Source organism: Mobula birostris, chromosome 25 (assembly GCF_030028105.1).
Source record: "Mobula birostris isolate sMobBir1 chromosome 25, sMobBir1.hap1, whole genome shotgun sequence".
Classification (NCBI taxonomy): domain Eukaryota; kingdom Metazoa; phylum Chordata; class Chondrichthyes; order Myliobatiformes; family Myliobatidae; genus Mobula; species Mobula birostris.
This window is the reverse complement of record NC_092394.1, coordinates 23,058,849-23,082,572: the sequence shown is the minus strand read 5'-3', so window position 1 is coordinate 23,082,572 and position 23,724 is coordinate 23,058,849. Positions and strand designations below refer to the sequence as shown.

The window sequence follows — 23,724 nt, the reverse complement described above, 5'->3', positions numbered from 1 at the left end:
ACCCGAACTCCCTCCATTTCTGTGAACTGGTACACTTCCATTGATACCTCCATATTATTGTCCAGTCTTCCTCAGATATTATTATCCCCCCTTCCTTCTCCCATTTTGTTTTAATATATGAAGTCGAATGTGTTTTAAGATTTGACAAACCCTTATACACGCTTGAAATGATTTTACTTGTTTGTTCATTTCTACCAAGGTTTGGAAACTAGCTGGAGATCTATTCCTTTTATCATCAAAATTCTGGAATCAATCACTACTCCTAGCTTCACAGCTGTGGCCACAATAACTATTGGCCATGTTACATTGCCGGGTGGCAAATTCCAATCAGTGCTGGCAGAGATACATAAAACTCACGTTTAAGGCTAGATATTGTTCTGCAACTATTTCCCAGTATGAACCAACAGCAGCATAATCATAATCTGAAACATTTTGGGACTGGGGGCTCAATTTTGTAATCTAACACTCGAAAGTTAGAATTTCATCACACTACCAACAGAGGTGGAAAGTGATTCCACCTATAGATTCACCTTCAAGTACTCTACAACTCATGGTCTCAATATTATTTATTACTTATTTATTTAGTATTATTTGTTGTTTTTGTTTTGTATTTGCGCAGTTTGTCTTCGTTTGCACATTGGTTGGTGCCTGTCTTTGTAGGTTTTCATTGATTCTAATGTATCTAATGTAATTCTTTGTATCTACTGAGAATGTCTGCAAGAAAAAGAAGCTCAGGACAGTATATGGTGCCATAAACTGTACATAGTTTGATAATAAATTTACTTCGAACTTTGATCTTTTCACTGACACTATCAATACCAATCTTTTCACAGTGCATGAAGTTACAACTATGGAGGCAACTAATTACCGGAGATAATTGAAGGTCCTTAAGTTCCTTTTAAGTTCCTTTAGTCCTTTGATAGCAGGATAAATATCTTAAAGTTTGCCTGCTTAATATCCAAATCATATGGCAATGCACAAAGTGATTGAGGAACTCAGTGGGTAAGCAGCATCTGTGGAAGGAAAGAGGTCATTGAAGTTTTTGATCTAGACTCTTCATCCTCTGAGCTTTGTGTGCTACTGCAGATTCCAGCATCTAAAGTCTCTTGTGTCATCACAGTCATATAGTTACAAAAAAATCCAAATAACTACGAATACTGGAAATATGACATTTTTAAAAAACAGAATGCTGAAAATCCTCTGAGATCGATGACATCTCATTAAAACTGGACAAAGTTAGAGATGGAACACGTTTTAAACAGGTCCAGATGATACATAAGGGAGGGTGTTGTCACAGTGTTTAAAAGATAGAAGGATGAAGATGCAACATGAAATGAAAGTAAAAGGGGAAGAGGGATCTGTAGGAGGTAAAGGAGACAAAAACAAAGCCATTGCCGGCAACTGCTATCTGGAAAGCTGTAGCTGTGGTTCTGAGCTGAAGTGACTGAACTTGGGTTTGATTTGGAAGGCTGACAAGTGCTTATTTGAAGGCTAATGTGCTGTTTTCTAAGCAGCCACTGAACCTAAGCAGAACTAAGCGAGAGACAGAAGCAGAAAAGGAGTGAGAATGGGGAGAAGAATTAAAAGGAAAATCAGATGTTCAGTGGACTAAATGAAAGTGCTCTTCCACGTATTTACCCAACCAGCTTTCTGATATACTAACATTCAATTTGCTTGATATGTTACATACTACACATCATATCAAAGAATATAGTGTACTATCTTAAAACTAGCTGAAATTTGAGTTTGGGTATCTGGAAACTGGGAAGGAGGGTAAAAGGCCATCCAGGCCATACCTTCTTTGTGCAGCTACCATTGGGAAGGAGGAACAGAAGCCTTAGGCCTCATACCACCAACTTCCAGAACAGTTTTTACTCTACATCAATCATGGCCATGAACTGGTGTGGATAACTTCATTCACTACTGATCTGAACTGATTCTACAACCTGCAGACTCACCTTGAAGGGTGCTTTAAACACCATTTTCTCAGTATCTTTCTTTTATTTGCACTATTTGCCTTGTTTGCACTTTGCTTGACAGTCAGCATTTGTTTAGACATTATTGTAATCTTTTTGTATTTCTTTTTCCCCTGTAAGTGTCTGTAAGGAAATGGATCTCAAGGTAGTTAATAGTAACGTATATGTACTTTGATGATAATTTTACTTTGAACTTTGAACGGTAGGAGGTGCATGCTTTCCGGCTGCACAGGAAGGTGCCCGCAGAGGGAAAGGAAGGATTCTCCAGGTGAGTCAGTGTGAACCAGCATGTTGTGGTCCTGCTGGAAGCTGAAAGGGGAGGAGAGGATATTTTTACTGAAGACATTGCATCAGGGCTGGTGAGAATTGAACTGTGAGGATAGAAGAAAGAAATGGAGCAAAAGAGAAAGAAGGAAAGAGATGTGTCTGCCCCCGTTTGAACTTTGATTGTCCGCAGTGAAATAATACTAACAAGAATGCCGTAAACTTCAAATAGCCAAACACAGTTGAGTCAGAGGCCCTCAGGATGTGTCTTTTAGATATACAAACAAGAAAAGTTGGTATAATGAAGCAGCTTTGTGGTTGAATAGAGAGCAGACAAAGGAGAGTCTTTATATCCCCACCTGGAATGTATCCCATTGAGCACTTGCAGTTCCATTGAATTGGTCTTTCCACTTGAAACCTTATTCAAGTAAAAATTGCAATTCTATTTTAACAATTGAAGTATTGTTTTCCCATCCAGAATTAATTCAAAAATTATTACACTGCAATGTTAAAAGCTGTATCGCACAGCAGACACAAACAGCATTCAGGAGAGAATGAAGAACTGGAGTTCAGACCAGTTGGTGAGGGGAAGTGCAATATTTAGATCAAATAGAAAGAAACACTTAGAATTGCATATGACAAAACTCCTACCCCATTGCTGTAAAAACCTAAATGCCATATGTCTTCCTAACTACTATTAGCTGGACACACCTGATAACTTTTTGGATTTCACACACAAAAACATTGACATGCTATGCTACCAACTAGAAAATAATTTCTAGGTAACTACCTTCTGGCCTCCGTATTCTGTAGAATAAGCTTTGGTCCTTCATCTAACCCACATGGGAAAGAGACAAAATCAGAGTCAGTAGAGCAAGGAGACTAGTTTATTTTTCTGTACAGTGCAACAGATCATGTCAGAAGAGCCCTTAATGGTTTTTGTCAATCTTGTTGCACTTACAGATGTGACTGTTGAAGAGATATTCTCATAGACTCAGAGAGGCATAGAGAGAAACAACACAGGAACAAGTCCATAGGCCTACCTATTCCATTCCAACCATCAACCACTCGATTTAAACGAATGATTTACATTAATCCTATTTTCTCATTCACCACACATTTCTATCAACTCCCTGGGGGAAGGTGATGGAAATAGACCATAGACCATAAGACCATAAGACCATAAGACAAAGGAGCAGAAGTCGGCCATTCGGCCCATCGAGTCTGTTCTGCCATTTTATCATGAGCTGATCCATTCTCTCATTTAGTCCCACTCCCCCGCCTTAAATAGATGAGATAACAACATATAAGAGGCACAGGAACAGGAAGCGAATAGAACAGGGGTTTCCAACCCAGGGTCCATCAACCCCTTTGCTTAATGGTATTGGTCCATGTCATAAAAAAAGTTTGAGGATGCCTGGAATAGAAGAATGTTGACCTTTTGCAGGCAGATGGAGGTAGCATCATGGTTAGCACAGACTCAGTGGGCTGAAGGGCCTGTGCTGTGCAGTTCTATTCTATGTTCTAAGTGGTGTTTCTGAGAAGGGTAACAAGGCCAGCAAGATTTGGTTCACCTTAAAGTAACAACTCTTTGTTATTTTGAGTCGAGAAAAAAAAACAAACCTGTTTACCTGGCATGCTGTCAAATTATCTTTTATTTCTGCATCTGTTATTGCTGTAAATTAAATTGGAACCTCTCTAATTTGGAACTGATAACTAAATAAGGCCCCAGGAAGTTAAATTGGAAAGTTAAATAATTGAATTCACACTTACATGTCAAATTAAGTTTTCCTCAGAATATGAAGCTGCGGTTGAGGCAAACACAATTTCTTCCCCCAGATCAAGTCAGCTTGGCAGCCCAAGATTGCTCAACATAAAGTAGCATTTGCAGAATTTATTTTTCTCCACAGTAGATGAGTTACCATACATCAGCAGGTGCTCATAAAAAAATATACTAGATATAAATTCCCAAATTAAACCATGCTAGTAAACTTTCTCCAATTATGAGAAGCATTAGAGCTGTTAATAATTTGACAATGCTCAAAGTGTTTATTACTCAAATTTATTTCAGGGAAATGTTTTAAGCAGGCTTCCTGAGTTTCAAAATCAGAATCAGGCTTACTATCACTGGCATGTGTTGTGAAATTTGTTAAATTAGCAGCAGCAGTTCAATGCAATACATAGAAGAAGAAGAAGAAAAAATATTAAATACACAAATAAGTAAATCAATTACAGTATACATATATTGAATAGATTAAAAATCATGTAAAAACAGAAATATATATTAAAAAAAGTGAGGTAGTGTTCACGGGTTCAACGTCCATTTAGGAATCGGATGGCAGAGGGGAAGAAGCTGTTCCTGAATCGCTGAGTGTGTGCCTTCAGGCTTCTGTACCTCCTACCTGATGGTAACAGTGAGAAAAGGGCATTCCCTAAGTGCTGGGGGACCTTAAAATGGGTGCTGCCTTTCTGAGACACCACTCCTTGAAGATGTCCTGGCCCATGAAGAATTGTGGCATTGAGAGCTTTGTGCTACCTTAGAGAATGCTAGACCTTGTGTTTGACAAGACAGCTGTTTTTGCTGGGGGCCTGACTTCAATTGTGGTTCTTGGAAGTGAATGAAGCAACAAGAAGCAGGGATGTGACAGTTCCTAAGCCGTGTTTATCCATATGGCTCCTGCTGTAGGAATATGAAACTGACTGCCTTTCCACATATTCCTCCTGCATTATTCTCATGCTTTCTCTGCAGGTGGACAACCCAGCTGTAATGTGGCAGGGAGCAGAATTTCCTACAAACACTCGAACCAAAGAGTAAAGGTTAACATTGCAAATTAATGAGCTGAAAATTGCTCCCCACTCCTTGTCAAGGTCAAGTTTATGAATTCCCAGCCATGCAAATAATTCCATGTTGAGGCATGAGGGATTGCAGACTCTGGGATCTGGAGCAACACACAAAACACTGGCAAAATGCGGTGAGTCAGGCAGCATCTTTGGAGGGAAATGGACAGTCGACATTTGGGTCGAGAACCTTCATCTGGAACGGCTCGAAGTGTTGACTGTTCCCTCCACAGATGTTAGTTGACCCACTGAGTGCCTCCAGTACTTTGTGCGTTGCTCCAAAAACTGCAGGTTTCTGAATGGGATTCTGCTGGTTCCATTCCCTGCAACATAGTTTGGGCGTCAATCTCTCGGTCCCGTCCAAAAGGAAGAGTGTCTCACCAGGATCTCTTTTCTTCTGACCTGTATCAGTCAACTGGCAAATGGGATTATCATAGGTGAAGCCAAAATCAAACTGCCAGAAAAAATCAGTGTGTCAGGCAGCATGTGTACAGACAGAGGCATAGACGATATTTTGAGTTGAGACCGTGCAGTAGTTCTCACAGGTGATACCCATCACATTGAGTTCCTCCAGTAAATTTGTTTTTCGCTCCAGATCCCAAAATTTGCAGCCTCTTCTGACTGTATTATAGGTGGGGAATGATTCTGAGCATGGATGCGTTTCTTTGCTGTATAATCCAATTAGAATGGGAGTTCATAGACAGGAGAATGATAGGTGAAGACCATTTGGCACCACTCTGGTACCCACAAGGAAGTCCCAGCATGCTGTGGTGATGCAGGTTAATTAATAAGTGTTTTATTAGTTCAGGGTACATAAATTGCAATATTCTACAGGTGAAATACAAAACTTTGTAAATATCAGTAGCATCACATTAGCCTAAACAGCTCACGTGTTTGCAAAAGCATGTACATTGTTTTAATAGGCGGTAACAGACATACCTGAGGGCAGCTCATGGCAAGTCAGACATTATGCAGGAAGTAGTGTCAGAGACAGGTCAAAGGGACAAGATTGAATGAAAGTGCTACTGAAAATAACTTTGCAATTCTTCTTCTCAGGCATTCCCTGGGGTTGAGGGTGATTGGTTTCCACTCTGGTATAGTGGGCTCTGAAGTGGCTATTGAGAGCAAAGTGAGGCCCACAGACTGTCTAAAGTGGGGTAGCAGGCACTCATTGGGATGACTAGTTTAGTTGATGGCCATGTTGTGTCCTCCCACTCTTTGCCCATGTCCTCCAGATGTTCCTGCTGTGGAGACCTGAGGAGAGCAGTGTCTACCTGGATGATCCTTCCTTAGCTTGAGTGGTTATAGGCAGTGATTCCCAACCAACTGAGATTGTGGATGGAATGGAAAGAAATGGGATTAATGTAGGGTCAGTGCAAAATGGGTGGATGATAGTCATTATTGTTTCAATGGGCCAGAAGATCTTTTTCCATGTTGTATCTAAGTCAATAAGAACGTTGTATTTTTCACCCATAGCCACTCAAAATATAGGAGGAACATCTAAGAAGGCATTGAGTTCTCCAAGGTTCTTCCAGAACTCTTCTACCAATGGAGGGGTAGTGTATGGTGGTTGAACTTAAACTTTTTAGTCAAGTATCTCAAACTTCCAACATGATTTTATATACTTCTTTTCTCTCTTCTCCAATCTGGTATTTCAGATTTTTAATTATCTCCTTTAATTGGCACTTATCCTAGATTAATCCTCTGTAATTCCCCAGTCTCTAGCCCTACCTTTCAGGTAGTGCCACCATCATTTGCGCTACTAATCCATCTAGGTCTCCGCCCTATCACGTTTTCCCCTTTGGCTGTCCTCAAAGCTCTGCAGCTTACCATTTGCTTCATTTCCGACTATTCCTAGTTCTGATCAAAAGTCATAACCTGAAATATTAACTCTTTGTCACAGATTGCTGGCCAATTCCACATTTTCTATTCTTAGCCTTCAGCATATGCAGTATTTTGCTTATAAAACTATTTAGTGAGGTCAATGGTTTGGATAAGTGAAGCTCCTTCATAATGCAGGACTTTTACAGGAAGCAAATGGTACACATAATCTTTCAAATATTTTATAAATCTCCAGTGGTTATGCAAATAGATTAGGCGCAGTTTCAAAGATAAGAAGATTCAGATGTTATAAGATACTAGGATCAGTACCAGAAGATTGGAGAATATCAAATTTTATTTCTTTGTTCAAGCAGCGTAATAGGGAAAATCCTGGGAATTGTAGATCCATGAGTCTTACATCAGTGGTAGGTAAATTTTTGGAGATGGTTCTTAGAGACAGAATTTATGAGCATTGGGTCAGCAATGCTTTGTGAGGGGCACATAATGCTTCACGAATCCAACTGAATTCTTTGAGGATGTGATAAAGCACTTTGATTATCTCAGAGCAGTGAATTTTAGTAACGTGTTTGATAAGGTTCCTCATAGTAGGCTCATTCAGAAAGTCAGCAGGCATGGGATCAGAGAAACCTGGCCACATAGATTCAGAATTGGCTTTCCCACACAAGCAGAGGGTGGTAGTACATGGGCCTAATTCTGCCTCAAGGTTGGTGACCAGTGGTGCTTCTCAATGATCTGTTCTGGGACCGCTGCTCTTTGTGATTATTATAAATTACTTGGATGAGGAAAGTGGAAGAGTGGGTTAGTAAGTTTTGCAGATGTCATGAAGGTTGATGAATCAGTGGATAGTGTAGAAGGATGTTGGAGGTTACACAGGAACATTAATAGGATGCAGAGCTGGCTGATGTGGAGTTCAATCTGGAAAAGTGTGAAGTGATTCACTTTGGAAGGTTCAGCTTGAAGATAGACAACAGAGTTAATGGCAGAATTCTTAACAGTGTGGAGGAACAGGGGGATCTTGGGGCCCCCTCAAATTTGTTGCACACATTGATAGGGCGATTAAGTAGGTGTATGGTATGTTGACCTTCATTAGACAGGGGATTGAGTTCAGGACCATGATGTAATATTACAGTTCTATAAAACCATAGTTAGACCATACTTGGAGTATTGTGTTCAGTTCTGGTCATTATAGGAAGGATGTGGAAGCTTTAGAGAGGGTGCAGAGGAGACTTACCGGGATGCTGCCTGGTTTAGGAAGTGTATCTTATGAAGATCAGTTGAACAAACTTGAACCTTTCTCTTTGGAGCGAAGGAGGGCAAGAAATGACTTGATAGAGATGTATAAGATGATAAGAGGTATTGATAAAGTAGACAGCTAGTGCCTTTTTTCTAAGTGCATAAATGGCAAACATGAGAAGGCATAATTTTAAGGAGGTTGGAGGAATGTATAGGGAGATGTCAAAGGAAGACTTTTTAAACAGAGCGTGCTGGGTCTGTGGAATGCACTGCCAGGCATGGTGGTAGAGCAGGTATATTAGGGGATATGTAAAAGTCTCTTAGATAGACACATGTGTGAAGGAAAAATGGAGGGCTGTGTGGGGTAGAAGCATTAAATTGATGTTGGAGCAGGTTAAATGGTCGGCACAACATCACGGGCCAAAGGGCCTGTATTGTTTTATACTGTACTACGTTCTAACATAAGAATACATACTGGAAAAATCATTTGGCCCTTTATTGCCCGCTCCACCTTTCTTTTATCTTAGTGTCACATAATGCTACTATAAAAGCAAGGATGTAATGCTGAGGCTTCAGTGGTCAGTAAACCAACCAACCTGAGTATCCATGTGTTCACATGGAGAATGTGAAAGTGCGACATAGACTGCATCTAAGGTCACAAATAAACATGGGTTTCCAGCACTATGAGGCAACACCGTGATACCATCAAAGGGGGGAGAAATTTTGAAACGCATTCATATTGTTGTTAGAATTTGGTGATTTATTCTGAGCTGGGATGCTGTGCTGGACAGGATGCCTTGTAAAATTAAACTATTGTGTTTTAATTCCAGTCGGCACGGTGGTCAGAAGGTTAGGAGGTTGCACACAAGCAAAGTATGCCATTCCAAAGACTTTGTCTCAAAATATTATTTGAAGAGAGGTTTACCAATATCTTCAAGAAGTTTTGTCAACGTGTTACCTCATTCTCTACTTGTAAAATTTGAACTTGTATCTTCCGGTCCACTTTGGCAAGCCTAAATTGAACAGCCCATTCACACGGAACAATCCAAAAAAGCATTCACTAGCACAACCATGAATGAAATTTGATTATATTTACATTCAATATTTACATAACATGAGCAAATAATTCATGCAGTATATGAATATTGAAATGGAAATGAATGCTGGAATGTTTTGGAATGCGCCAATCTATATTCGATTATTCCAATAATTAAAAATAATGTCTGAGATTGTAAAAAAGCTTTTCTTCCAAAATGCGCCAGTAAGTGCAGATTTTTGTAACTTTCGGATTCTAAGTTCACAAGTAAGTTCAAAATATACACCAATATATCAAAATATGTAAAACAAAAACCAGCAAACAGTTGAGATACGCAAACATGAGGAAATCTGAAGATGCTGGAAATTCAAGCAACACACACAAAAAACGCTGGTGTACGCAGCATCTATAGGAAGAGGTACAGTCGATGTTTCGGGCTGAGACCCTTCGTCAGGACTAACTGAAAGAAGAGATAGTAAGAGATTTGAAAGTGGGAGGGGGAGGGGGAGATCCAAAATGATAGGAGAAGACAGGAGGGGGAGGGATGGAGCCAAGAGCTGGACAGTTGATTGGCAAAAGGGATATGAGAGGATAATGGGACAGGAGGCCTAGGGAGAAAGAAAGAGGGGGGGATCCCAGAGGATGGGTAAGGAGTTGTAGTGAGAGGAACAGAGGGAGAAAAAAGAGAGGGAAAAAAAGGGAAAGAAAAAAAATAAACAAACAAACAAATAAATAAATAAGGGATGGGGTACGAAGGGGAGGTGGGGCATCAACGGAAGTTAGAGAAGTCAATGTTCATGCCATCAGGTTGGAGGGAATATAAGGTGTTGTTCCTCCAACCTGAGTGTAGCTTCATCTTGACAGTAGAGGAGGTCGTGGATAGACATGTCAGAATGGGAATGGGATGTGGAATTAAAATGTGTGGCCACTGGGAGATCCTGCTTTCTCTGGCGGACAGAGTGTAGGTGTTCAGCGAAACGGTCTCCCAGCCTGCTTCGAGTCCCGCTAATATATAGAAGGCCGCACTGAGAGCACCAGATGCAGTATATCACCCCAGCCGACTCACAGGTGAAGTGTCGCCTCACCTGGAAGGACTGTCTGGGGCCCTGAATGGTGGTGCGGGAGGAAGTGTAAAGGCATGTGTAGCACTTGTTCCGCTTACAAGGATAAGTGCCAGGAGGGAGATCAGTGGGGAGGGATGGGGGGGACGAATGGACAAGGGAGTCGCGTAGGGAGTGATCCCTGCGGAAAGCAGAAAGAGGGGGGGAGGGAAAGATGTGCTTGGTGGTGGGATCCTGTTGGGGGTGGCGGAAGTTACAGAAAATTATATGTTGGACCCGGAGGCTGGTGGGGTGGTAGGTTAGGACAAGGGGAACCTTATTCCTAGTGGGGTGGTGGGAGGATGGGGTGAGAGCAGATGTGTGTGAAATGGGAGAGATGCGTTTGAGAGCAGAGTTGATGATGGAGGAAGGGAAGCTTCTTTCTTTAAAATAGGAAGAGCATGTTGTAGTCTGGCGTACTGACCTCTACCTTGCCGAGGCACAGCGTCAACTCGCGGATACCTCCTCTTATTTACCCCTCGATCATGACTCCATGAAAGAGCACCAGGCCATTGTCTCCCACACCATCACCAACTTTATCAGCTCAGGGAATCTCCCATCCACTGCTACCAACCTTATAGTTCCCACACCCTGCACTTCCCGTTTCTACCTCCTACCCAAGATCCACAAACCTGCCTGCCCAGGTAGACCCATTGTCTCAGCTTGCTTCTGCCCCACCGAACTCATTTCTGCATACCTTGACACTGTTTTATCCCCCCTTGTTCAATCCCTTCCCACCTATGTTTGTGACACTCCTCACACTCTGAAATTTTTCAATGATTTTAAGTTCCCTGGCTCCCACCGCTTTACTTTCACCATGGATGTTCAGTCCCTATATACCTGCAACCCCCACCAGGAAGGTGTCAAAGCTCTCCACTTCTCCTTGGATTCCAGACCTAACCAGTTCCTCTCTACCACCACTCTCCTCCATCTGGCGGAATTAGTCCTTACTCCTAACAATTTCTCCTTTGTCTTCTCCCACTTCCTCCAAACTGAGGGTGTAGCCATGGGCACCCGTATGGGTCCCAGCTATGCTTGCATTTTCGTTGGTTTTATGGAACAATCCATGTTCCAACCCTATACTGGTATCTGTCCCCCTCTTTTCCTTCACTACATCGACGACTGAATTGGGAGTTAATGTTTCAAAGTTGATGGCCTTTCACCACCATTTCAATCTGCAGTTGGCTGCTAATGGCTGAACTAACAAAAGAATGTCTAAAGATTTTTACAATGCAATACAGGAGCTGATGACTATTTCATTGACCTAATAGCTTTCTCTACATTCATACGTATATTCTTTGTATAGATGAAAATCACTTATTCCATTGTTTCTTTGCAGCTCTTTCAAAAGTTATCCAATTAGTCTCACTCTTTCAGTTCTTTGCTCCATTCTTGTAATACAGTTTTCTTTCTTTCGAAAATTCCCCTTTGAATTCTCCAGCATGCCCACCATATTCCCTTAAAAAAAAAGAATTGCAGCAGACTTCATTAAAGCTTATTTACAAAATAAATCATTCCAAAAATAAATCAGCCGCTACTAATCTCTGGGCAAGTGCTTCCAGTTTCTAACATTTGGCACTTGAAGGGTCTAGATTCTTGTTTGAAGTTGATTTTAAATTCAGTTTCCACACTAAGACACAAAGTGTGTTGGAAAGATTAATGCATTTTTTTTTTCTTGAACAGACCCAGGTTTAAGACAGAATACTGATTAGAATCATGAATATTTTTTGTGAAATATTCTATCTAACATTAGAAATGTCACATTCATAAACTAGGATGCTCAAAGATTATAAAAAGGTCCACAAACTTTCCAGCATTTCACTGAAGGAAGCCCATAATCCTTCTGCTTTTATCTTTCTTCCAGCAAGAATGTATATTGATTTTTTTTTGCAATGGTGTACAAATACTGTTATCCAAAACAAATCGACTTTCTTTCTATTTCGGAAGGATCTTGCAATCGTAGATATAGAATTTCAGCACCAGTCATCTTTTACCAGCTTTCAAGGTACAGAGCATCATTAGTTATCAAATCTTGGAATTATTTCTTCGCAATGGCTTCATCTTTTAATTTTTGAGTGCAAGGTTACTCGACATGTCTCATTTAATCTATTCTTTCAATAAATTTCAAATTAGCATCTGACTCATCAATCATCTCTTTATTATCTGAATCAGAATCAGAATCAGGTTTAATATCACTGGCATGTGTTGTAAAAATTGTTGTTTTGTAGCAGCAGTACATTACAATACCTAATTATAAAAACAGTAAGAATAAAAATAAATTAAATGAATAGTGCAGGAAGAGAGAGGGAAAACTGAGATAGTATTCATGTGTTCATTGTTCATTCAGTCTTCTGATGATGGAGGGCAAGAAGATGTTCCTGAAACTTTGAGAGTGTGTACTCAGGCTCCCATACCTCCTCCTTGATGGTGACAATGAGAAGAGGGCATATCCTGGGTGATGGCAGTCCCTAATGATGGATGCCACCTTTTTGAGGCTTCAGTTTTTGAAGGTGTACTGGACACTGGAGATGCCAGTGCCTGTGATGGAGCTGGTAGAGTTGACAATTTTCAGCAGCTTTATCCATTCCTGTACAGAGGCCCCTCCACACCAGACAGTGATGCAACCAGCTAGAATGCTCCCCATGGTACATCTGTAGAAATTTGCAAGCATCTTTGGTGACATACCGATTCTTCTCAAACTCCAATGAAATATAGATGCTGCTGTGCCTTCCTTGTAATTGCATCAATATGCTGGGCCCAGGCTCAATCCTCAGAGATGTTGACACCCAGGAACATGAAATTGCTCACACTTTCCATTGCTGATCCCTCTATGAGGACTTGTGTAGGTCCCTTGAATTCCCCTTTCTGAAGTCAACAACCAATTCTTTGGGCTTACTGGTGTTGAGTGTACAAGGCTGTTGCTGTAACACAAATCAATAGCTGATAGATCTCACTCCTGTACACCTGCTTGTCATCGTCTGAAATTCTGCCAACAATAGTTGGGTTGTCGGCAAATTTATAGATGGCGTTTGAGCTGTGCCCAGCCACACAATCCGGGATGTAAAGAGAGTTAAGCAGTGGGCTAAGCATGCATCTTTGAGGTGAACCAGTGTTGATTGTCAGTGAGGAGGAGATGTTATTTCCGATCTGCACAGACAGCGGACTCCCAGTGAGGAAGCCGAGGATCCAGGTGCAGAGGGAGGTACAGAGGCCTAGGTTTTTGAGCCTGTTGATTAGAACTGAGGGCATGACTCTGGTGTAGTCAATAAACAGCAGCCTGATACAAGTACTACTATTGTCCAAGTGATCCACAGCTGACTGGAGAGCCGGTGGAATTGCACTTACTGTAGACCCATTGTGGCAACAGGCAAATTGCAGCTGGTCCTGGTCCTTGCTTAGGTAGTTTAAGTCCCCCTTTAGAAACCCTGATCTTTTAGTGTTGTTACATATCCCGTGGGTATCTTGTGACTGTCTTATGACAATGATGAATGGTTTTGTGATGGTGGGGTGATGTAATTTTCCTGCCAGTGTGCGGTCACATGATGTAATTTTCCCACCAATGTGAGGTCACGTGATGACATGTTCACATCAGGTATAAAAGGGAGACCCCTGGTGTGACGCAGTTAGTTTCAGTTGAGTTGTTGTTTTCTTTGTTAGTTACTCTATTATGCTGTGTATTCATCTCATGATGCAGTTTCATTTTAAAGTGGAGTTCTACTTTCTATAGTAAGGTAAAATTGTTGTGCCGGCAGTTTCACCAATCGCTGCCAGCTTTGTTGGTGTATCTTTGATTTACCTTTACAGTAGTAGTGGAGAGTGAAGACCTCACTGAAGGACGGGAACCTGAAGGATCGGAATAAAGTTACAGTCGTTCGGCGGTTTAATGAAGGATCGACCTTATTGAGGATTCGTTCAGAATATGGTGACCTGTATCTGAGATAACTCCTGCAAGAGCAGGGAAGTTTGGGCAGTGTTCACTCGCCAGGAAAAGGTCAGTTCCTTTAAGCCATTTTATTTCCTTCGTCGTGAATCCTTTGGAGAATCAGCAGTAACGTCACGTCTTCGAAGAAATCCGTTTCCAGAGAAGTATCTCCTTATTGACTGTGTAAGTCACTTGGACTTTCGAATTTACCATGTTAAAACTGTGTTCGAATTTGCCACTTTGAGAACTGTTTTTGAATTTACCCTTTTAAGAACTGTTCCAGAGTTGCTGTATAGCAGTTAACTTCCGGTTAAGTTTGAATACTTTTCGCTATTGTTCAGCAGAGTTTAATAAATATTTGTTTGTTTTTTATAAAACCTGACTCCGTTGATAATTCATTGTTGCTAGTCACGTGACAGTGTGATGAAAGTTCGAGTATCTGTGGAATGGGATGTTGTCAGACATAACCAACACAGTTAAGTAGAACTTACATTCAGAAACCCAAAAAACTGTTCCCATTCCACCTCCATCTCACTGCAGCCAGCATAAGTGTCCAAATGTTGAAATACTTCATTAATTACTATTAATAACTCAACATTAAATACTTCATTAAATTGCTTCATTACCCATATCCAATAAACTCATATACATCCTGAGCATTAATTTGCACTTGGGTGAGTTTCACTTGCCCAGAGTTATTTGTTCCTGAAAACTGGGTGAGGAAAACAAAATGTTGCCTTGGAGAACCTTGCTAGAACCTGTACACAAATACATTTAAACCATCAAAATGCTTTCTTGGGAATAGCAACAATGCATGAGCAAAGAACCCAGGGTCATTTTGGTGGCTTAAATAAACTTTCGTGATCACCAGGAGGCTGGCAACATTCACAAATGTTTTCCTTAAAATTCAACTGCCTTCTCTCACTTCTGATTATTTCCCACCAACCTACTTTCTTGTGCCACGTGCCAGCTACCTATCTCAGAAGTCGACCAAAAGGAAGTTCTGCCAATCAAGAATCTAGTTCTATCTTTACAAATCAGGCACATTTACTCTCTTGGCCTTGTGCAGCATGTCTAATCTAATCAACCCGTCCACAATGAGAACTATAGAAGATTGCATTCACTAGCACAATAATTCTTCATCCAACAAGCTTAATTTATTTTTTTAGCAGAAATATGTTTGTCAATTCCAACCTCAAGAATTATCACAACAGAATCTGCTGCAGTGATGATTTGCTGCTAGAAAAAGAAAAATGATTTAATATTTTACAGGAAACATTGTCATCACAAGAATTAACAAGTTTAGGCTGGAGAAATCTCTTTATAGGAATAATCTGAAATGAGGCACCAAGTGATACTCTGGAATATTTCCTGCACTGAGAGTCACAATTAGTTTATTATTACCTATATATGTCATGAAATTGCTGCTTTGTGGCATCAGTACAGTGCAATACTGTAAGTTACAGAGAGATTGATAGAAAGAAACTGTTCCTAAAACATTGAGTGTGTGTCTTCACACTATATTACCTCCTCTCGGGTGGTAGTAATGAAAAGAGGGCATGTCTCAGATGGCAAGGGTCTTTAATAATGGATGCTGATTCTCGAGGTACTGCCTTGTGAAGATGTCCTCGGTGAATGGGAAAGTTGTGCTCGTATTACAGCTGGCTGAGACTACAACCCTCTGCAGGCTCTTTCAATCCTGTGCACTCGAGCCTCCATATGAAGCTGTGATGCAACTAGTCAGAAAGCTCTCCACAATACATTTGTAGAATTTGCTGGAGCCTTCGATGACATACCAAATCTCCCCAAACTCCTAATGAAGTATAGCTACTGGTGTGCCTTCTTTGTGAGTGCATCAATGTGTTCGACCCAGAACAGATCCTCAGATATGTTGACACTCAAGAAATTGAAGTAGCTCACCCTTTCTATTGCAGGCAGATGTGTGTTCTTCCGAATTCCTCTTCATGAAGTCCGCAATCAGTGCCTTGGTCTGGCTGACATCGAGTGCAAAAATTGTTCTTACAAACCACTCAACCATCAGTTCTATCTCACTCCTGTAAGCCTCTCTTTGCCATCTGAGATTCTGCCAATAGCAGTGGTGTCATTTACAGATTTTATGGCCACACATCCGTAAGTGTAAAGAGTAGAGCAATGGGCTAAGTATGCACCATTGAGGTGCATCTCATGTTGATTGTCAGCGAGAAAGTGATGATATTACTGATCTGCACTGTCTGGGGTCTCCTGATGAAGAAGGCAAAGATCCCTTTGCCGAGGGAGCTATAGAAGATCAATATGAATTAAATGTACATTCATTGATGGGTTTTGGATATCTTAAGACCATAAGGCAAGGAACAGAATTAAGCTGCTCCACCAATCCATCATCATTTACTTATTACCCCTCTCATCCCCATTCTCCTGCCTTCTCCCTGTAACCTTTGAGATCCTTACTAAGCAAGGACCTATTTTGAGCTCTTACCCTTTTTTTTCCAACTACTCAATCCAAACAGAACTACACAGAAACTTACATATAAATATTCTCATATGAAGCAAAAATATACCTCCAGAAAGAAACACTGCAAGGAGACTTAACTCTTCTTGGGCTTCTAGCCGGGTACAAGTATCGTTATAACCGACATCTCAATGATGCACTCTGTCATCTTCATCAAGGATGTTGCCTGGGTATATCTAGTCTAGTAGTATTTATACCTCCGTAGTCCATCCCTCCTAACTGCGTAGCTCTCATCTAATCATGTTTCTGCTCTCCTACCCTGTTTACAATCAAATTCCAGCTCTTACTTAGAGCAAGACCTAAGTAAGAACTAAGTCAGAACCTTAGGTCTTGCTCTAAGTAAGAACTGGAATTCGATTGTAAACAAGGTGGGAGAATGGAAACCTGACCGAACGAGGACTAACCAATCAGGAGGGATGGATGATGGGTCTAGCCTAAATTCCACTGGACTAGACATGCCCAGGCATCATCCCTGAAGAAGATGGAAGAGGTTGTCGTCAAAACATCGGTTATAATCGATACCTGTAACCGGCTGGAAGCCCGAAAAGAGTTTATTCATCATATATGCTAGGAAAGCACCAGTTCCTTTTTCTATGCAAGATGATTAAATATTGATTATTAATTTTTTGTAACCAGATTGCATTAAAAAATGATGCAATATAGTTTAGAGGGTGGCTGTGGGGTTTGCAGATTCTGTGAGAAGATTAGATCAGGTAAGTGGGGGAGGACAGCAACTTCATTATTCAAATACATATAGACAAAATTAGTGACTAAAATATGAAACTGATCTTAACAATTGTAGAATATGCTAATTAACTGAAGTAAATCCAATTATTCATATCTGGCTTGTATTCGTTCAGTCCATCTTCAAGGTAAATGAAAAGATTCAAGGTACAGGCAATCAATTAAGATCATGTGAGGACATTATTGTTCTACTGGGTCACTTAATAACATTAGATATTTGAAAGTATGAATCTATCAATGCCAGCAAAATGCTACACAGCATGTAAGTGTGGCAAGTACAACATATTAACTAAAGGAATACCAAAGTTGAAAGACTGTAACATATATATTCTTCATCAGTACCTGTTGTTTAAGATAAAATCATGAGTTTCTTATTGTGAGTTTAAAAATAGAAATGTATTTATTCTGGGGAAGAGGGTGATCCAAAGGGCATTATGTTAAAATAAAAGCAGTGGTCATTTCTCCTCCGTGTTCTTCTTCACTTACAGGCCTCATCATTTATTTTGTTTCCACCAGTGAATAGGAAGGGATTTTTTGTTAAGAGAAGGCAATGTGTTGTTATTGTCTACTCCTTGACTATCATCTACAGAACAATTTTAACATTCAAAGTCAAAGTTGAGCTAATGGCCAAATGCGCAAGTTCATGTGTACAATGAAAAACTTACAGTACTGTGCAAAAGTCTTAGGCACGTATGTATGGCTAGGGTACCTAACACCTTTTCACAGTTGGATAAAATAAGAAGGTTGCTGGAAAACAGAAATAAGAGTACTGAGATTTGTACTAGCTCAGCAGTATTAAGTGCTATTTGGATAACTGGAAAGACATACAGTAATGTGCAAAGGTCTTAGGCACCCTAACTATATATTGTACATGTACATACCTAAGACTTTGCACAGTACTGTACTTGCGATAGCACCACAGGCACATAACCGAGATATCACAGTACAGGGAACAATTGGAGGAAACAGTTTATAAAAGGTCAATGCATCGCTATCCCTTAGAAGTAGAGAGGCTAACAGCAAAGGCAGGATTACAAGGAACTAACCTGAAGTTCCACTCCATATCCAGTGTAGACTCTAATGGTATAGATGCAATCCAAGCTGCTATAGAACAGATGACTTGGGTATTCTGGAGATTCCACATAACCCTCAAAGTCTGTGAAATTTAAACTGCAAGGAACTGCAAAAGAAAGAAGACAACAGAATTAGCAGCTGCAAAACATTGTTGGGTCTCCCTTGATCCCACTTCATTATTCTATTCTGCACCAAATTGACTACTTGCACAGGTTTATGATGGAGATCAATAACGATTTTTTGTCCCCGCTGACTGCAGTAAAACTGCTGAAGTGTGACTCCAGCTGTGATGAATCAGTTCTTCACATCACTTGCTCGCAAGTCCTAGCTTATTCCTTACACTATTAAACATGGAGAAGTCCCAGAGGAGGTTTATAACTGCTAGAAACATTAACGTCAGATTGCACCTAAGGTCTTCTCATTTTGGCCTTTGCTTCATACAATCTATAATGAACATCTTCCCTTCATAGATAGTTCACCCAGTGGCAATATTCAAATAAAATTGCAAAGGACATCCTAAGCTGCAACCTAACTTTTTGGAGTGGCAGCAAAATAATCTAGGTTATGAATTTACATCCTAATTCAAATTTCAGCAGAAATGCTGGACAGTCAGCCACTAGCATTACAGCTGAAAGTCAAAGCCAAAGTGGTTTTATAATCAAAGTATGTACGTATATGTTTCCATATATTACCCTGAGATTCATTTTCTTGCAGCGATTTACAGGAAAATAAAGAAATACAACAGAATTTACGAAAAATAAGCTAGGCGTTAACAAAGGCTGACACACACCAATACATACACTTAAAGGAAAGAAGAAAATAATACTAAGGAAAATGCGGAGAAGAGAAGGAGGAGAACTGGGAGGTCTAGTGTTAACCTCCCAGAACTGATTCCACAATCTACATAGTTGCTCTACCACTCATGTTCTCAGTATTATTTATTTTCTAGTTGCAGTTTGTCTTCTTTTGCCCATTAGTTGTTTGTCAGTGTGTGTGTGTGAAAATACTTCGAAGTTCAAAATGAGAGAGAAAATGTTTAAAGGAGATTTGTGCTTTAAGAGGTTTTTGTTTTGAGAGACTTCCCTGCCACATCCTCTACCTCTCACCCCCAGGATATTGATATCATGATATATCTCCACCACTTCAACTCATTCCTGAGCTCAGTTTTATCTCTTTTGGAGGGAAGGCCTTTGGCAAATCTTGGTGTGTGGGACTTCCAGCAGCTCACACAGAACCACAGGCATCATGTGTGTTGGGAAGCTGATGCCAGTACAGTCAGTATCCATTCACTGTCACAGACTAGAGGTTCTAAACTTCCATCTGAACTAAAAGAAAATTATATCCTGAACACACAATTATGTCATAATCCCAAACTTCAGCCAAGAGACGATTTTGCAAGTCTGAAAGTCCATACTTTACCCTGATCTTCACAAGACTCGGCCCCGAGAAATAACTTAATTTAGGTAGTTCCAGTGTCTTCCGATCATAAATGGCAGACTTAATTTCAGAATAAAGCTACATGTATTTTCCCTCATTAATAATAATTTAAACAAGGAATTAAGAACCTCACTAAGAAACTAGAATGGCTAAAATGGGCCATAAAATATCAATGGCAAGTAAGGTTAAGGAGAATCCCAATGGATTTTGTGTGATAATTAGGAGCAAGAGGATAGCTAGTCAAAGAAAAGGGTGGGAATTTATGCCAAAGCAAGATAGTGAGATCCTAAATTAGTACTTTGCATCAGTATTCACCAAGGAGAGGAATATGGATGATATAAGATTAGGGAAGATAATGTCGCTGTTCTAGGTATGCCAATATTAAGCAGGAAAGGGGTTGATTGTTGTGAAGAACATTAAACTGGATAATTCCCCAATGCCTAATGGGACCCATTCTAGGCTACTGAGGGAACAAAGAGAGAAGATTGCTGGGGTCTTGATAAAGGTCTTAGTATCCTTATTAGCTGCAGGAGAGATCCAAGAAAACTGGAGAATAGCCAATGCCATTCCACTGTTTAAGAATCCAGGGAATTACACACCTATGAGCTTTAAATGAATGGTAGGGAATGATTTTTACATATAGAATTTATTTGCATTTGAAAAGCATAGATTTTTTAGGGATAGTCGACTTGGTTCTGCCTCACAAATTTGATTGGGTATTTTTGAATAAAGGATGAAGGTGATAGATGAGGGTCGTTCAGATGTTGAGGACATGGATTTCAACAAAGTATTTCACAAGAACACTCGTGATGGGCTTGTCTAAAAGATTAAATCATATCCAATTGATGGTGAGCTGGTAAATGGATCAAAAATTAACTTTGTCATAGAAGACAGCTGGTAGAGGCACAGAGGTGAACTTTTGACTGAAGGTTTGTGACCTGTGCTGTTTGCAAGGATTAGTTCGAATTTCGATGAAAACGTAGGTCGTCTGATTAGTAAATTTGCAGTTAATAAGAAGGGTAGTGGATTTGTGGAAGTGAACGATAGTGAGGAAATCTGCCAAAGGATATAGTAGGACATAAGCCAGTTAGAAAATTGGGTGGAGAAGTGGCAGATGAAGTCTAATATGGACAAGTGGACAAATACTAATGTATATAGTAAATGAGAAGACTCATAGGAATAAAGATGTACAGAGAGATCTTGGGGTACAATTTACATGGGTAGAATGATAAAGAAGGCATATGGCATACTTGCTTCCATCTGTTAGGTCATTAACTATAAAAGCTGGCAAGTCATGTTGCAATGGTATAAAACTTTGATTACATTTAGAATATTGTGTGCGGTTCTGGCTTCTGCACCATAGGAAGGATGTGGAAAAGTTAAGGATAGTGCAGAAGAGTTTCTTCGGGATGTTGCCTACATTCGAGAGCATTAACTATAAGGAGAGGCTGGACAAACTTGGATTGTTTTCTCTGTTACACAGGAGGCTGAAGGGTAACCTGACAGAAGTATGGACAGTTATTAGATGGATATTTAGGATAGATAGTCAGACTCTTTATCCTAGGGTGAGGTTATACAGCTAGCTGATATTTAGAAGGGTAAAGTTTAAAGTAGTTTGGTGAGGCAAGTTTTTTGCCTTAAGGAAGGAGTGGTAGGTGTGCTGCCAGGGGAGGTTGCAGAAGCAGATACGATAGCAACACTTAAAAGGCATTTGGACAGAGGCATGAAAGGGCAAGGTATAGAGCAGGGGTTCCCAACTTTTTTCATGCCACGGATCCTTACCCTTAATTGAGGGTTCTGTGGACCCCAGGTTAGGAACCCCAAGTACACAAAGACATGGATGATGTGCAGGCAGATGAGTTTGGTTTGGATTGGCATCATGATTGGTGTAACTGTGATGGGCTGAAGGACCGCTACCTGTTTGTACCGTTCAATGTTCGATATCCCTTGACTTTACCCTCAAGGAACCATCCCTCTCATTCAGCACAAAGTGTTCCCATTTCCCAAAGTTCTGGCTGTTTTTCTGCTTTTGGACCATGCTCACCAGGGCACGGGATGAAATTACCTAATTCACTTCTCACACAAGCAGTTTATCCAGCTTCCTCCTAATCAAGCAGATGTGAACTTAAGCTTGGGAAAGCAGAAGTCAAAGCCCAATAAATCTATATTTTTGCTAACAGCAAATCATGATACAAACAAGCAATTTCTGACACCATTAAGCTTTATTTTAACCTCATGCTTCAATCATATTTGTAGAAATATTGTATCTTATAGCTGAAGCTAGTAAAACTGATCTGAGAGAACCTACAATAAATGATGAGATATGCAATATAAAATGGACAATAAAGTGTCAGATAAGGGGACAATGGATTGCCAAACTCTGAACTTCTTTTCTTTTTAATAAGTCATCTGTTCCTTGTCAGAATTTTAAAAGCTGACTGCCAGCACTTTAGGGTTAAGTGAGTTCATACATTTGAATCCATCCTCATTTCAGCTCACCTCAAGAGGATCTGAAAACCAATTATTTAAATTTGTCGACTATGTTCCCGGCTTTAGGTTAATCCCTCTTCTCTCAAACTAAAATGGTTTTCCTGCATTAAAATGCCGCACACACCTCACTGAAGTACATTATTCACATTGACATTGTTAGAGAACAGTTTTGAAAACTGCTCCTTTGAATTTTAACCGGTGCCAATGGTTTTGTAATGCAGTAGTATTACAAGAAAGATTTCCACCATTCACTGTACCAAAAATGCAAGGTATCATCTGTACCTGTGTTCTTGGTTCTCAACAAATAACAGGCAACTTCTATGTAAATTTCTGATCTTTGTCCATCTGGACCTACTGCGAAGAACGCAGAATGAATCTTAAATTGTATCCATCTGCTTGACTGAGCAAATTAGATTAATATTATTTTCAATCACCAGTCACTGTTACTTGAAAAAACAATCACTATAATGCTCATGGTGTAGATTTTAGTTCTTAATGGGAAAGTTACTAAATATAAAACCGTAGAAATACCATGAACACCATCATGAAATCACCACCACCAAGAGGTAGTTAGAGGCCTTGTCTCCAGGGAATTTTTCAGACATGGATTTCTTGGTTGTTGACATTGAACATCACAGCACAGTGTGGACTCTTCAGCCCATGATGTTGGGCCAAACTTTTAACCTACCCTAAGATTAATCTAACCCTTCCTTCCTAAATAACCCTCCATTTTTCTATCATCCATGTGCCTTTCCAAGAGTTTCTTAAAAGCTACAGGAAAACTTTACAATGGCTCTACTAAGCTGCATGTTGTGGATGCTCCAGTTTTCTCCCACTTTCCCAAGATGGGAAAGTGGGAGAAAACTGGGTTAGTGAGATGTTGGTATGCTATATTGGCGCCAGGAGCGTATTCACACTTTTGGGCTTCCCCTGGGACAACCCTCATTGATTGGATTTAACGGAAACAATGCATTTCACTCTATGTTTCGATGTACATCTGACAAATAAAGCTAATTCTTGAAGATCTTTATCTTTACATCTCTGTGATGTGGGATGAAACTGGAGTGCTAGGGGAAACCCGTGTACTCAGAAGGAGAACATGGAAACTCCACACAGACAGCAGACAAGGTCAGGGATGAATGCTGGTCACTGTGCCAAGGTGTCCACTACTTCTTTGTAACATTCCTGTACAAACCATTCTCCCTGAATGTCTGTATCCATGGAAGGTACATTCCTCAAATTTTTGGACTTATTTTAGT

General features: G+C 40.2%; 1 protein-coding gene across 3 annotated transcripts in view; it reads right to left on the bottom strand.

Annotated features, from left to right (window-relative positions):
- sez6b (seizure related 6 homolog b) overlaps nt 1-23,724 on the bottom strand; it is a 950,260-nt gene that overhangs the window by 496,701 nt on the left and 429,835 nt on the right. For all 3 annotated transcript variants that reach the window (XM_072242771.1, XM_072242770.1, XM_072242772.1), the window contains exon 3: nt 18,511-18,644. In XM_072242771.1, the coding sequence (XP_072098872.1) occupies nt 18,511-18,644 (134 nt within the window). The remainder of the gene's footprint in view (nt 1-18,510; nt 18,645-23,724) is intronic.